This window comes from Gavialis gangeticus, unplaced genomic scaffold, assembly GCF_001723915.1.
Source record: "Gavialis gangeticus isolate Ggan-Ray unplaced genomic scaffold, GavGan_comp1, whole genome shotgun sequence".
Lineage (NCBI taxonomy): Eukaryota > Metazoa > Chordata > Crocodylia > Gavialidae > Gavialis > Gavialis gangeticus.
The window spans coordinates 14,706,747-14,718,826 of NW_017728991.1; the positions used below are offsets into that span (position 1 = coordinate 14,706,747).

Consider the following 12,080-nt stretch of genomic DNA (forward strand, 5'->3'; position numbering starts at 1 on the left):
GCTAGGATCTGGAATCAACTTCCAAGAGAAGTGGTGCTGGCTCCTACTCTGGGGGTCTTTAAGACAAGGCTTGACAATCACCTTGCTGGGGTCACTTGACCCCAGTACTCTTTCCTGGCATGGCAGGGGGTCAGACTCAATGATCTGCTCAGGTCCCTTTCCACCCTACTAACTATGAAACTATGAGGGGGCTCGCGCAGAGCCCCCTCACTCCCCCTGCCCCTTCACGGGTGCTCCACCTGGGCCAGCTCTGGCCCTTTAAGAAAAAAATCCCCCAAAACACCCCACACTCACTACTCCTGCTGGTGGGGGGCAATCCCTACTGCTCCCTGCTGCCCCGCACCATGTGGGGGGCTCTGTACAGGCCCCTGACTGCCAAGGCCACTGCAGGAGTGGGGAATCCAGGGGTTTTCTCAGGTATTTTTCCTTAAAGGGCCAGGGCTGGCCCAGGCAGGACACCCGTGGTGGGGGCCGGGGGAGCAGGGTGGGGTCAGGGGGCTCATGCAGAGCCCCCCATGAAGCGTGGGGTAGTGGGGGCCAGCGGGGATCGCACCCCCCCACCCGGCAGCACCTGGTGAGCTCTGGGGCTTTTTTTTAAAGTGCCGAGCTGGGGGGGGCAGAAGCAGCCATGGGGGGGCTGGGGCAGCAGGCGGAGGTGGAGGGGACTGGGGGAGCAGGAAGGGTCGGGGGGGCTGGCAAGGGTCCCCCCATGGTCCCCTCTCGACTCCCCCGCTCCTAGTACTTATCAGCTTTGAGTCGGCTGCAGCTCCCTGCTGCAGCCACTGGTGACTGCCCGAATCATCCAAGCTCTCCAAATCTTTGCCAAAGATTCGGGGAGTTTTGAATTTATTTGGATCTTAAATTGGTCCCCTGATTTGACTCAGATTCAGAGATTCGGCCACCAAATTGGGCCATATCTCCTCCGAATCGAATCACCACCCAAAGCATCACACAGCCCTAATGGACACGCAAACAACTTACTGGGTGTATCTACACAAGACGCTTACTGCACAGTAGCTCGTTACTACTGCGCAGTAGCATCGCAGGGCATGAACCGTGACATGATGCCACTGCACAGCAAGCAGCAGCAGGCAACCATGCCAGGACGCTACTGCACAGTAACGCTTGTTACTGCACAGTCATTTAGTACTTGGTTATGTAAGTACTAAAAGACCGCGCAGTAAGAACTGTGCAGTGGGCGTCTCGTGTAAATGCACCCATTGCATGGTAAGAGGCAGAACCTGACTACGTGACACCCGCTCTGGGGTAAGTGCCTGGATGTACACTCTTACCCCGTGAGCAGTATCCAGGGACAGGGCATGCATACGAACAGTTACTCTGGAGTAGCCAGCTTTTGGTAAAGCCTCAACCCTTCAACACCAGGGTAATTTGTTCCTATGCCTGAGCCCTTTGTCCCTGCCCCAGAACTCAAGCTGGCTTCTCTGCAGAACTTCACAGAAAGGGTACAATTGTTTCAATGCCTCTCGCCCTGCCTCAATTCCAGTTATTTTCAAATCATGCTTACTACAGCTGTGCCTAGAGGCCAAGCGAGACTGCAGCTCCATTGTTCACAGGCCTGTGGAAACCTAGTACAAGAGACAGCTCTTGTTCCCGAAAAGCTACCCTCTAAATAAACGAGGCAGACCCGGGATAGACAGGGGAGAGAACACACGCGCGAGATGGTGCATGAGATGATCATGTGAGAAGAATAAATGCACAGACTCTGTGGTCCCTCACTACCCTCATCCTTGAGATTCAGGGCTGAGAGAGTCAGGACAGGCTGCAAACCACAGCTCTTCAACCAGCTGCAGACGCTCGCAGGACAGGGTACAGCAGCGAGGAAAGAAAGTAGGGAATGTGGTTCTTCAAATGGGAACCAGCCCTTCATGATACTAAGTGCTTCCTGGGAGAGACTGAATACCCTCAGCTCCAAGTGACATCAGGGAGAGCTTGGTGCCTGGTGCCTTTCAAGACCAAGTGAAAGGGGAGGAGATTTAGGGGGCAGGTTTGTGTGAACAAGGAGAACCCCAAAGGTCTCCTCCCATTTCATGGACTCCTGACTTCTTCTTTCAGTACCTGACAAAGCAGCTGGAGATGTTGCGCCAGATGAACGAACAGCACGCTAAGGTCTATGAGCAGCTGGACCTGACAGCGCGGGACCTGGAGCTGGCCAACCAGAAGCTCGTGCTGGAGAGCAAGACATCCCAGCAGAAGATACAGTGGTAAGACTCGCCATAACGTTTGCTCCTTTCCTCAGGTTAGCAATCAGCACAGTAATCCTGGGGCCAGGCTGCAGCAAAATGTCTTACCTACAGCTGGCAAGGCAAGTGACAGTCCTGTCTGACAACAAGAGAGTCTATTTGGAGAACCATGTTCCCTGAACTGCAGGACCACAATCATGTTAAGAGTCTCGGGGGGAAACAATGATGGACAGCTGACTAGGATGCAGATCACACACAGAGAGCAATGCAGACCAGGCTATTCCCTGGCAGCTGACGCCAGTTTATTCGTAACATTTTCCCATCTAAGAGGAACCCCTGATCCATATCAATCCCTATCAACAACTCTGTCCCTGCAACACCCCCTGTTTAAAAAGATAAGACAGAACTAAGAGCTGCACAGGCTGCAAACACTATCTGACAAACCCCACTTGTAACCAGAGCGAAAAATAATCTCTGGCTGGTTTCTAAATTTTTATTTCTCCAAAAGATACAGGAGGAGGAAGAAGCTGGCTGTCACCCTCCCTACTTCTCTTTAAATGCAGAGATATTTTAGCCTCTTCCCAGGAGGTTACTGTTCTAACCAGCTGATCCAAGAGCAGTCGACTGCCACCTCCTCATCCACCTGCTCCCACCACATGCCCACATACCATGTCTAAATTCAGGAAAGAAAATGCATGGGTGCTGTTCAAACCCCAAAGCTGCATTCCCAACACATCCAAAATCCCCACAGATAAAGAATCCAGGTGGTGAGAGGAATGCAGGATCTGCTCTCGGATGAGTGCTTCCCTCCCCGCTTTCCCCACACAGGGAGGATTTTCCTTCCAGAAGTCCTTCGCCAAAAAGATACCCAGTTCCTTTGATGCCTCATCTCTCTCATTTTTACTCTCTTTCTCTGACCTGGCCGGTCCTGCAGCCTAACAGAAACCATCGAGGGGCTACAAAACCAGGTGGAGGAGCTGCAAAAGCAAGTGGAGGAGATGCGGAGTTTGGAGCAACTCCGCATACGGCGGGAGAAGAGGGAGCGGCGTCGAACCATCCATACCTTCCCCTGCCTCAAGGAGCTCTGCTCAAGCCCCAGGTACTGTGTCGAGGATCAGCAGATGCTGCTTTGCCTGATGTGCTCTGCACTGTCCTTGGGGAGAGTTCCCCCATTACAATTAGTGTTTCTGCTGATGGATCTAGACGAGATGTGGCAGGAGATAATGGGGAGGAGCTCTTGTCTGCCTACTCAAGCCTAGTTTTGCACTAGCCCCTTGAAGCCCCAGCCAAAGGCCAAGGGCCCGTTGTGTTAAGAGCTGTGCCAACACATATGTGGCTATTGTTCATTCAGCCCTCCTTAAAAATCCAACCGCAGGATTAATTCATTGACCTCCTGAGGACATTTCTTGCTCTGTCTGCAATAGCATCTTCTCTAAATAGCTACGTGATCAATAAGCCCGCTGTCCTACAGGGAAGCATCCGCTGGCAGGAGATGCAAACAACCATCATTGCTACTGAAGCAACAGAGGGGATGGTACTAGGGCGTAATCAACCCCCCGGCTAAATGTACTCGATGTGGTTTTTATCCCACAATGCCTCCGTGGAACATTTCCCACAATGCCTTGGGACTGCACGGTTGGGCTTTTCAATTTTGCAGTTGGGTTTTGAAGGTGACTCTGACTTTCAGGGAGGAGGAGATCTGTTCAGTACCTCCCACCGCCAACCAAGCCCTCAGGGGGAAGGGGGGCTTTCATCCCTTGCAAATGGTTCCAGCTAGATACCGTGCGGTGGGCTGCTTATTGAAGAAAAGAAGAACAGATTTCCTGGCAGAGAGAGGGCAGTGCATTTCATTTGGTTTCCATTTTTCCATCTGTCTTTGTCTTAAAACCACCTGCTGCTTTTTCATTAGCACTTCAGAGAACGGCACCAGTCAAACATCTGGGTATTTTGAAGTCCAGAGGCCACAACATAGAGATCACAATCCTACTTTGTTTTTTTCTGGGCAGCACAATTCCTCAGGGCAGGCTCTCCCCTTGCGAGAAAAGCCAAATGCCAAAGCACAGGGCCTCTGGGAAGCAGCTCATGGTGTCAGCCGTTGGCACGGGGGGAAAGGCAGATGGTCAGTAGGTGCCTAGAGCAGTGGTCTCCAAAGTGGGGTGCGCGCACCCCAGGGGTTGTGCAAGACAATCCACTGGGGTGCGGGAAGAAAATATTAGAACTTCTATTTCTATAAATATACATATATTGGGGGTGCGTGCTCAAAGATGTTTTACTGATAGGGGTGCGCAAATATAAATATACATTTATTGGGGGTGCGCGATCAAAAAAGTTTGGAGACCACCGGCCTAGAGCACAGCACTTGTGCCCATTAATATCAGCTTCTCCTACCCCCTCCTATCTTAGATGCCACCACTGCTTTTCCTTCCTTTCAACTGGAAAAATCATTCCCTATAAATTATACCAATGGGGTTTAGTTGCAGCGGGGGAAAGGGAGGCGGGCAAGTATCCCAGAAGCAATGCAGCTGGCAGCTCACTTCTGCCCCCTTCATTCTCCAAGATCATAAAGCTGATGTAATAAATTCCTAGCGGTCCCAGGATGGAAAAAAATGACCCAACCCTGCATTTTTGAACTCACGTGGATCGTGTCTGGAAGTTGTTACTATTTAAGAGCTGTGAGGGGGGCATGTCAGAAATGAGTTTGATGTCCTTAAACCAGTGTAACTTACTCAAGGCTAACTAAAGGAGTCATTGGAAACTGATGTCGCTAAACTGGTGCAAGGGGTTACTTCAGTTTCCAAATGAACTTCATTTCAAATGGAGTGACCCTTCTCTGGCCAGTCCCCAGGTATCCACATCATGGACAGGGCAGCTACATTTAGTAATCGTCAGCAGTGTCTCTGCTAATGCAAGTGGCGCCGGGAGGCTGGACAATCCTTTCATCTCTCCTGCTGGTTTCTTCAGCAGAGAGTGGCAAGGCAAAATGGGAGGCACTGTCGGTGCCTCAGCTATTCATAGTCTTTGTATCAAGAGGAAAGTCCCATCTCCAGGTATCTCCACCAGGTAGCATTTCATCTGCCTCACACAGGCAGACTGGATAAAAACCTACAGTCCACAATACAGGTCTCCCTATGAGGGAAATGAAGATAACAGCATGTGGAGGGCACTGGACTGAGACAGGAGTCCTGGGCTCTGTTCCCAAGTCTGCTATAAACCAGCTCTGTGACCTTGGACAACTTCCCTTCTCTGCACTTCATTTCCCCTCTCACCCCTTTCTCTCCCTTCCCTAATTAAATGGCGAGCTAATTAACACAAGGCATCTCCCTTTATACGGCTGCATGGTACCTACTCTACCTTGATTGTGACGGGAATAGAAATAATAATAGAGCGTAAACAAGCCGAGTCCAGCTTCCTTAACCTTAGTACAGACAGGTATCATTCCCCTCTGACTTCTGGGTCACACTAGTGATTCCCTAAAACAGAATTTGGGGCTGGTATCTGTAAGGGACTGTTACTTTGTCAACTACTCACTGCAGTCTCCTTCCCCCACAGATATGAGGATGCATTCCAGATCCACAGCTCTTCAATGGAGTTCAACCAGAAGCCGCTGGAGCGGGAAAATGAGCGCCTCCAGGCAATGGTGAACTCCCTACGGTCCCAGGTCAACCAGGAGAAGCAGCGGAAGGAGAGGGTGGAGCGGGAGTACACATCCGTCATCCAGGAGTATTCGGACCTTGAGCAGAGGGTGTGCGAGATGGAGAGCTGCAAACTGCGCATCAAGGAACTGGAGGCCGAGCTCCTGGAGCTGCAGCAGATGAAACAAGTCAAGAAATATCTTCTCAGCAGAGAGGACAACCTGTCCGAGGCCCTTCTGGAACCACTGAACAATGCCCCAGAAGCAGACTACATTGATCTCTCAGAGGAAGAGGGGGCTAAAAATCACGGGCCCTCCATGACACCTTCTCCAAACCACCCCGTCCGGAAAAGCTGCAGCGACACCGCCCTCAATGTCATTGTGGCCAAGGACGCCGTGAGCCGGCATGAAGGCAACTACACACTTCACGCCAACAATGTGCGCAAGCGGGGCATGTCGATCCTGAGAGAAGTGGATGAGCAATACCACGCTCTGCTGGAGAAGTACGAAGAGCTCCTCAGCAAATGCCGACAGCACAAGGACAGCGTGTGTCACACCGGAGTCCAGACATCCCGGCCCATCTCTCGTGACAGCTCCTTCAGGGACTTCCGGGGAGAGGGTCATGAGCTGGAAGAGCGCAAAACGATGGAGAAGACCCTCAGCAAACATGTGGAGGCCGTGGACAAGCGGCTGGAACAGAGCCAGCCAGAGTACAAGGCCCTTTTCAAGGAGATCTTTTCACGCATCCAGAAGACAAAAGCAGACATCAATGCCACCAAGGTGAAAAACAAGAACAGCAAATGAGTCCTGCCTCCGCTGCATTTCCTCTGTTTCCACATGTAACTTCAACAGCCAGCCCTTATCTTCTGCCACACAAAACATAGTGTGGCCTCTCCCCCTGCCTTGAAGTCTGGAGGCCGGCCACTTACATGGTCCTCTTGTACTGGAAAGGAGCCTCTTTGGTTCAGGAGTGAAGAAAGTGCCATGGAGACTTGCTTTTTTAAGTTCGTGCCCCAAGTGAATCCACCTGCCAGGGTTTCCGAACTGGCTCGAAAAGCTGTATATTGTAGTTAGAGGTGATTTCAAAAAGTTTACCATGAATTTCTGCATGTGTTGCTGCAAGCAGCCAGAAATCATAAATGAGGGAAAACCAACCAGCTTCCCACCCTTTCAGCTTCCCCAGTACTCACCAGTCACTGTGTTTGATTAGCTACAGACAGAAGCTTGGATGACCAACACTGTCCTGGAATGGGCTGGGTACAATGATACAAAAAAAGCCATCAACAACTTCCAGGAAGTGCTTTGGAAAATCCAGCCCATCTCCTTCACCAAGATCTGCTGCAAAGCACCCACAGCTATACTTGAGACCTTAACCTGACCTTTCCATTCCTTGAAGGGCAGTATTTTCTTGCTATTTAAGCCATTCTCTTATCAGTCAGGTTTTTCAGCTCTTTACAATGCAAGCTCATTGCAACTGGAATAACTTGAAATATAGAACTGATTGTTCCATCTTCATCAGCTTTCACCTGATAAATCAGTCCATAATCTTAAGACACCATAAGCATATAGAATTGCCTTCCTTTACACTCGTACCAACATTTCATTCCAGGTAAATCACCGCCTGGTTGAAAGGGATGACCAGGGCTTTCCCCAAAGCCAAGCAGGAAGTGCTGTTGCTGGGTCTGAGACTTACCCTCATCTTCTATAGATGGGGAGCATGGGGCTTCTACACCATGCTATTCAAGAGGTCTTGCCACCTCTTATAGCATGCTCCTAATGATATAACTTGCATGGGTTTGCAAAAACTGATTAGCAGTGATTCACCTGTAGATAAAAGGATAACAAAAAACACCATATTCTTAAAGGGTTAAGAGCAGTGACTACCGCTAATAGCATTTATCACACTGTCCCGCGTCTTCTCTCTGTCTGCTCCTGGTTAAGCCAACAGACACGGTGTTTTCTGTGGAAATATGACTGAGCTGCCTTCTCCAAAGGCTGTTGCCTTCTGCGGCATTTTATATGTTCCATTTAACTGTCCAGTGTCAGAATCTCTTCACTCCGTGTACACACCCAGAGACATGCACATAGACACACACACATGCAAAAAGCTTCACTAGTCTCAGGAATGCCATTTCTCACAAACCCAAAGTAGGCCTTGCTTGGTCAGACACTAGTACATGGCATCTCGCGGAGTTCATGAATATATGCAGATAAGCAGCATTTCTTTCAAACTTAGGCTACAGACCCAGAGCTCTCAGCTACAAGGGATCAGGGTTTTTTTTAAAGTTACCGAACAGTATTGTACATGTACCTGAAGCAGCTTTGGGCTGGATTCTGACTCCATTTGCACTTGTGGTATATATCCAAAAGCCTGTTGGGGTTTTTTGGTATAAATGAACTCGGAATCTGTCCTTTCATTATTTTCAGTTATAACTGAATAATTTATACCTATATATATAGTTTTCTCTTCCCCTACCCCTTGTGTTCTCCTCCCAATTCAGGGCCTGACACTGCCAGGAACCAAACACTCACCACCCACATTGAAATCAGCATGTGTCCAGGGTGCTCAGCACTTGGAAAGATCAGGCCTTTAGTCACTCATCAAATGGCTGCCATTGTGGTAGCTTACAGGGGTGTGACCATCACTACTGCTGCCTCTTAGACTGACCTACCTAGACATGCCCAGTTCTGGAAATATACCCCACCACCATCCCATCTCAGAGGCTTCTCTCTTCTACACTTGACATATATAGATGGCCGGTGGCCCTGAACTCAGAAATATTAGGAGCCATACACATGATTATGGCTACCAATCTGGTAACCGTATGGAGAACCTTCATGCCTTATTTATTTATAATGGAAAGCAGTTGTCTATTTAAACAAAAAAAAAAAAAGTCAAGTAGATTTTCTCAGAGCGTTCATCAGTGTTGTTACTGCCACAGTACCTGGTACATTGATTACTATTGTTCTTTTACTGAAACATTTATAGCAGGGGGCTTGTAAACCTATGTTCTGCTTATTGCATCAGAGGGGAGGGGGGAGAAATCACCACCACTTTCTGTTTCAAATATTGTTGTGTAGGAACCAACATTGCAGCTCTAAGTGTACATCAGATAAATATATTTAAAAATGCTTTATTCTCTTCTTAAATAAAAAACCCCACCAGTATTCTGAAAGCTGAACCTTTCTTTGTGGCTGCTTTTAATTCCAAGTATAGCCAGTACAGTTGCTGTTCTGAATGTCTAACACTGATTTAGGTCAAGAAAATGCTGTAGGCTCCTCAGTTGAAAGTGGAAGAGTTGTGCTGGAATGACTACATCCCTGTGTTTAGTTATGTAATGCACAGATAATGTATTTGAATTACTAGCACCAACCACATGACAAAAAACATGCTCCCCCTTATGAGTTTGGAAATGTCCATTAAATTGTGAAAATGCTAAGCTTCCAACTCAAAGGTAAGGGATTGCCACTTTAAAAACAGGCTCCAAAAAAATTATTCATGCAAGTGACAAGATATTAACACTTGGCTTAACAAAAGAGCAGCTGCAGTACATCAGCAGCTTGTTCAATAAAGTGCTGAGAGCATCTTTTCTGTGTCCAAAAATATTACTGGCCATACGTAAGTCTCTGCGTGCAACTCTCAGCTACTTGATTTTACTTTAAAGAGAGGATTACAGCAAACTGCATTCCCACAAAGAGGTAATATAAAAAGACCAGGGCTACACAAACAAGTTACCGTGAGATAAACTCCAGTGTGAACTTACAACATATTACCTATTTTGTGGCAGCTGACTGTCTGCATGCTCTTATCTGGCAGCAAATGTGAGGCATCTCACTTACCATAGCATAAAGTCCACACTCTGCCTGGCTTCACATTAACTTGATTGGGTCTGGATGGGGAAAGGGGGAATGCCCTACATATCCTTTACACTTCTATAGCACCCATAGCTAAGGCTCTCAAAATGCTGTGCTAGTAACAACTAAGTCTCACACCACCACCAAGAGGTAGGTAGAAACTAAAAATGACTGCTTTGCACACCGCAGAAATGTAGCCACCTGTCCAATGGAAGGTGGCATATATTAACAGGTCACTATGAAGTAGTTTAGGACAAGAAGTGGAGAACACTACTGAAACCAATGAAAACTTCATTTGAGCCACCTTCATGCTTGTCACCTTCATGCTATGAGTCACCTTCTTGCTTGTCAAGGGCTTTGATTCCCGGTATCAGAATTTGGCCAGAAAAATCCACATTTATTGATGAAACTACTCGAGGATCACTAAGGAGCACAACTGGTCAAGAACTCAGTTTTGTGCTGCATCTGAAACCGCAGCACAGTTGTGGAGCACTCGCTTAATATCAGTTCACGCCCTGAATCAGAAGTGCATTCATAATTAGGAACAGGAATGAAGCTAAGAATGAACAGACATTGTAGAGAGAAGAATGCCTTCTCCCCTGTCACCAGCATCACTTCCTCTGCTACCTGCAACTTTTCCAGCAGTTCTCCATCCAAGTACTCTCCCAGCCCAATCCTCGCACACACACACAGAGCAAGGTTTGTCAACTGAATAGTTGGTCTAATAAACTTACACCTTTTTATCCAACTACTCAGTTGATTTAATAAAAGATATCACATCTACTCAATGAACCTTGCCTGCCTACGTCCTTAGACCGGGGTGGGCAATTATTTTAGGCGGAAGGCTGCTTACTGAGTTTTGGCAAGCCATCGAGGGCTGCATGACAGGCAGCCAGGGGCAGATAAATATTAATTTTCTACATTTTGTAGTGGCCCTGTGGGCTGGATAGAATGGCCTGGTGGGCCACAACTGGCCCGCAGGCCGCATTTTGCCCACCCCTGCCTTAGACCAACACGGCTACAACCAAAAACCCAGCTTTTTAAACAACCTTAAAAACTGATGCTTTTGTAGCAGGCTTGCCTTTTAGAGCCTGGGTTGAGTCTCAGGCTTGAAATCTTGCTGTTTTGATTGGTGGAGCCCATCCAACAATCAGGAGGCAGCACAAGGAGTTAAGTCACGCCCCTTTCCTGAGGGGCAGGGGAGAGGAGTCCCCCCCCACCTGGACCTGATTTAAGACTTCAGGGGCGGAGCCCTGGAGCATATAAAAGGAGCTGTGTACACAGCATGAGGGGAACACATCCCGCACAGAGAGGAGAGGGGCTTAGAAGAGCTGAAAAGCAGGTCAAAGCAGTAGCCCAGAAGTGCCCCTGAAGACTTCTGTCAGCAGGGAACAGCAGACAGCTCCAGCAGTTAGGCTGTCAGTGTGCAGCATGACATCCAGACCCTGGGAGCTGCATGAGGCAGCTCATGTCTGCAACCTCTGGCGTGCAGCCAGAGACACGGTGCACAGAGCAGGACCTTTGGAGCGCTTGGGCGGCTCAGGTCCTCAACCCCCAGAACGAGGCTGGGAGCTTGGTGCAGGAGGCGTTGCACGGAGGGTCTGGGAGCGGCCCAAGCCTGGTGCTGCACAAGGCAGCCAAGGCCTCCAACCCACAGCAAAAGGTTGAGTCCAGGGAGCCAGATGGTGCTCAGGCTACTGAGCCAGCCAACAGGGCCGAGCCAGAGGCCACAGAAGCCCTGCATAGCGGAGCCCTGTTCCAGGGGACAGTGACTCCCCTGAAGCCCACTGCAGGCAAGGAGACTGGACTCACATCTCCTGGGGTTATTTGACCCCAGCTGTCTTTCCTGCACAGAGCAAGGGGGCTGGACCCGATGATCTCATGAGATCCCTTCCAGCCCTAAACTTCTGTGAATGTGTGACACGAGGTGAAGCAGGAGGGGGGAGAGAAAAGACATAAAAGTTTTGGTTCAATCATGTCACCACAGTCACCTTCAGGCTTGTCATTATTCACCCCAGCCAGCTGCAGGAAGAGGCCTTCTTGGCATATGGAGCCAGTGAAACAATAATGCTGACATGGTTTAACAACAGTTAGTAAAACAAGTCACCCTGCTTCAGCTATTTCCTCTCCATCCCCATGGCTCCCAATCACAAATATTTAGTTGCTCATTGCTTGAGATTAAGGTTGCCAGATGGCAGGACTCTTCTCTGAGGAGTCTGCTTCCTTCCTAAAGCATTTAGTTATCTGCTTCATTTGGAGGGGAGCAGGAGAGCAGAATCCCCCCAGGAGCACTGCAACAATACAATATGGATTAAGTTAAAACAAAATGTGGTGCCCTCCACGGCCCATCATGACTACTTAGTGTCAGCCGCAATGGGCTGTTTGACAAGAAC

At 48.9% G+C, this 12,080-nt stretch overlaps 1 protein-coding gene across 1 annotated transcript in view; it reads left to right on the forward strand.

Annotated features, from left to right (window-relative positions):
- Positions 1-9,014, forward strand: part of CDR2L (cerebellar degeneration related protein 2 like) — a 32,413-nt gene extending 23,399 nt beyond the window's left edge. The window contains exons 3-5 of the mRNA XM_019517977.1: positions 2,074-2,222; positions 3,136-3,300; positions 5,751-9,014. Coding sequence (XP_019373522.1) covers positions 2,074-2,222; positions 3,136-3,300; positions 5,751-6,636 — 1,200 coding nt within the window. The 3' untranslated portion in view covers positions 6,637-9,014. The remainder of the gene's footprint in view (positions 1-2,073; positions 2,223-3,135; positions 3,301-5,750) is intronic.
- The last annotated feature ends 3,066 nt before the right edge of the window (positions 9,015-12,080 follow it).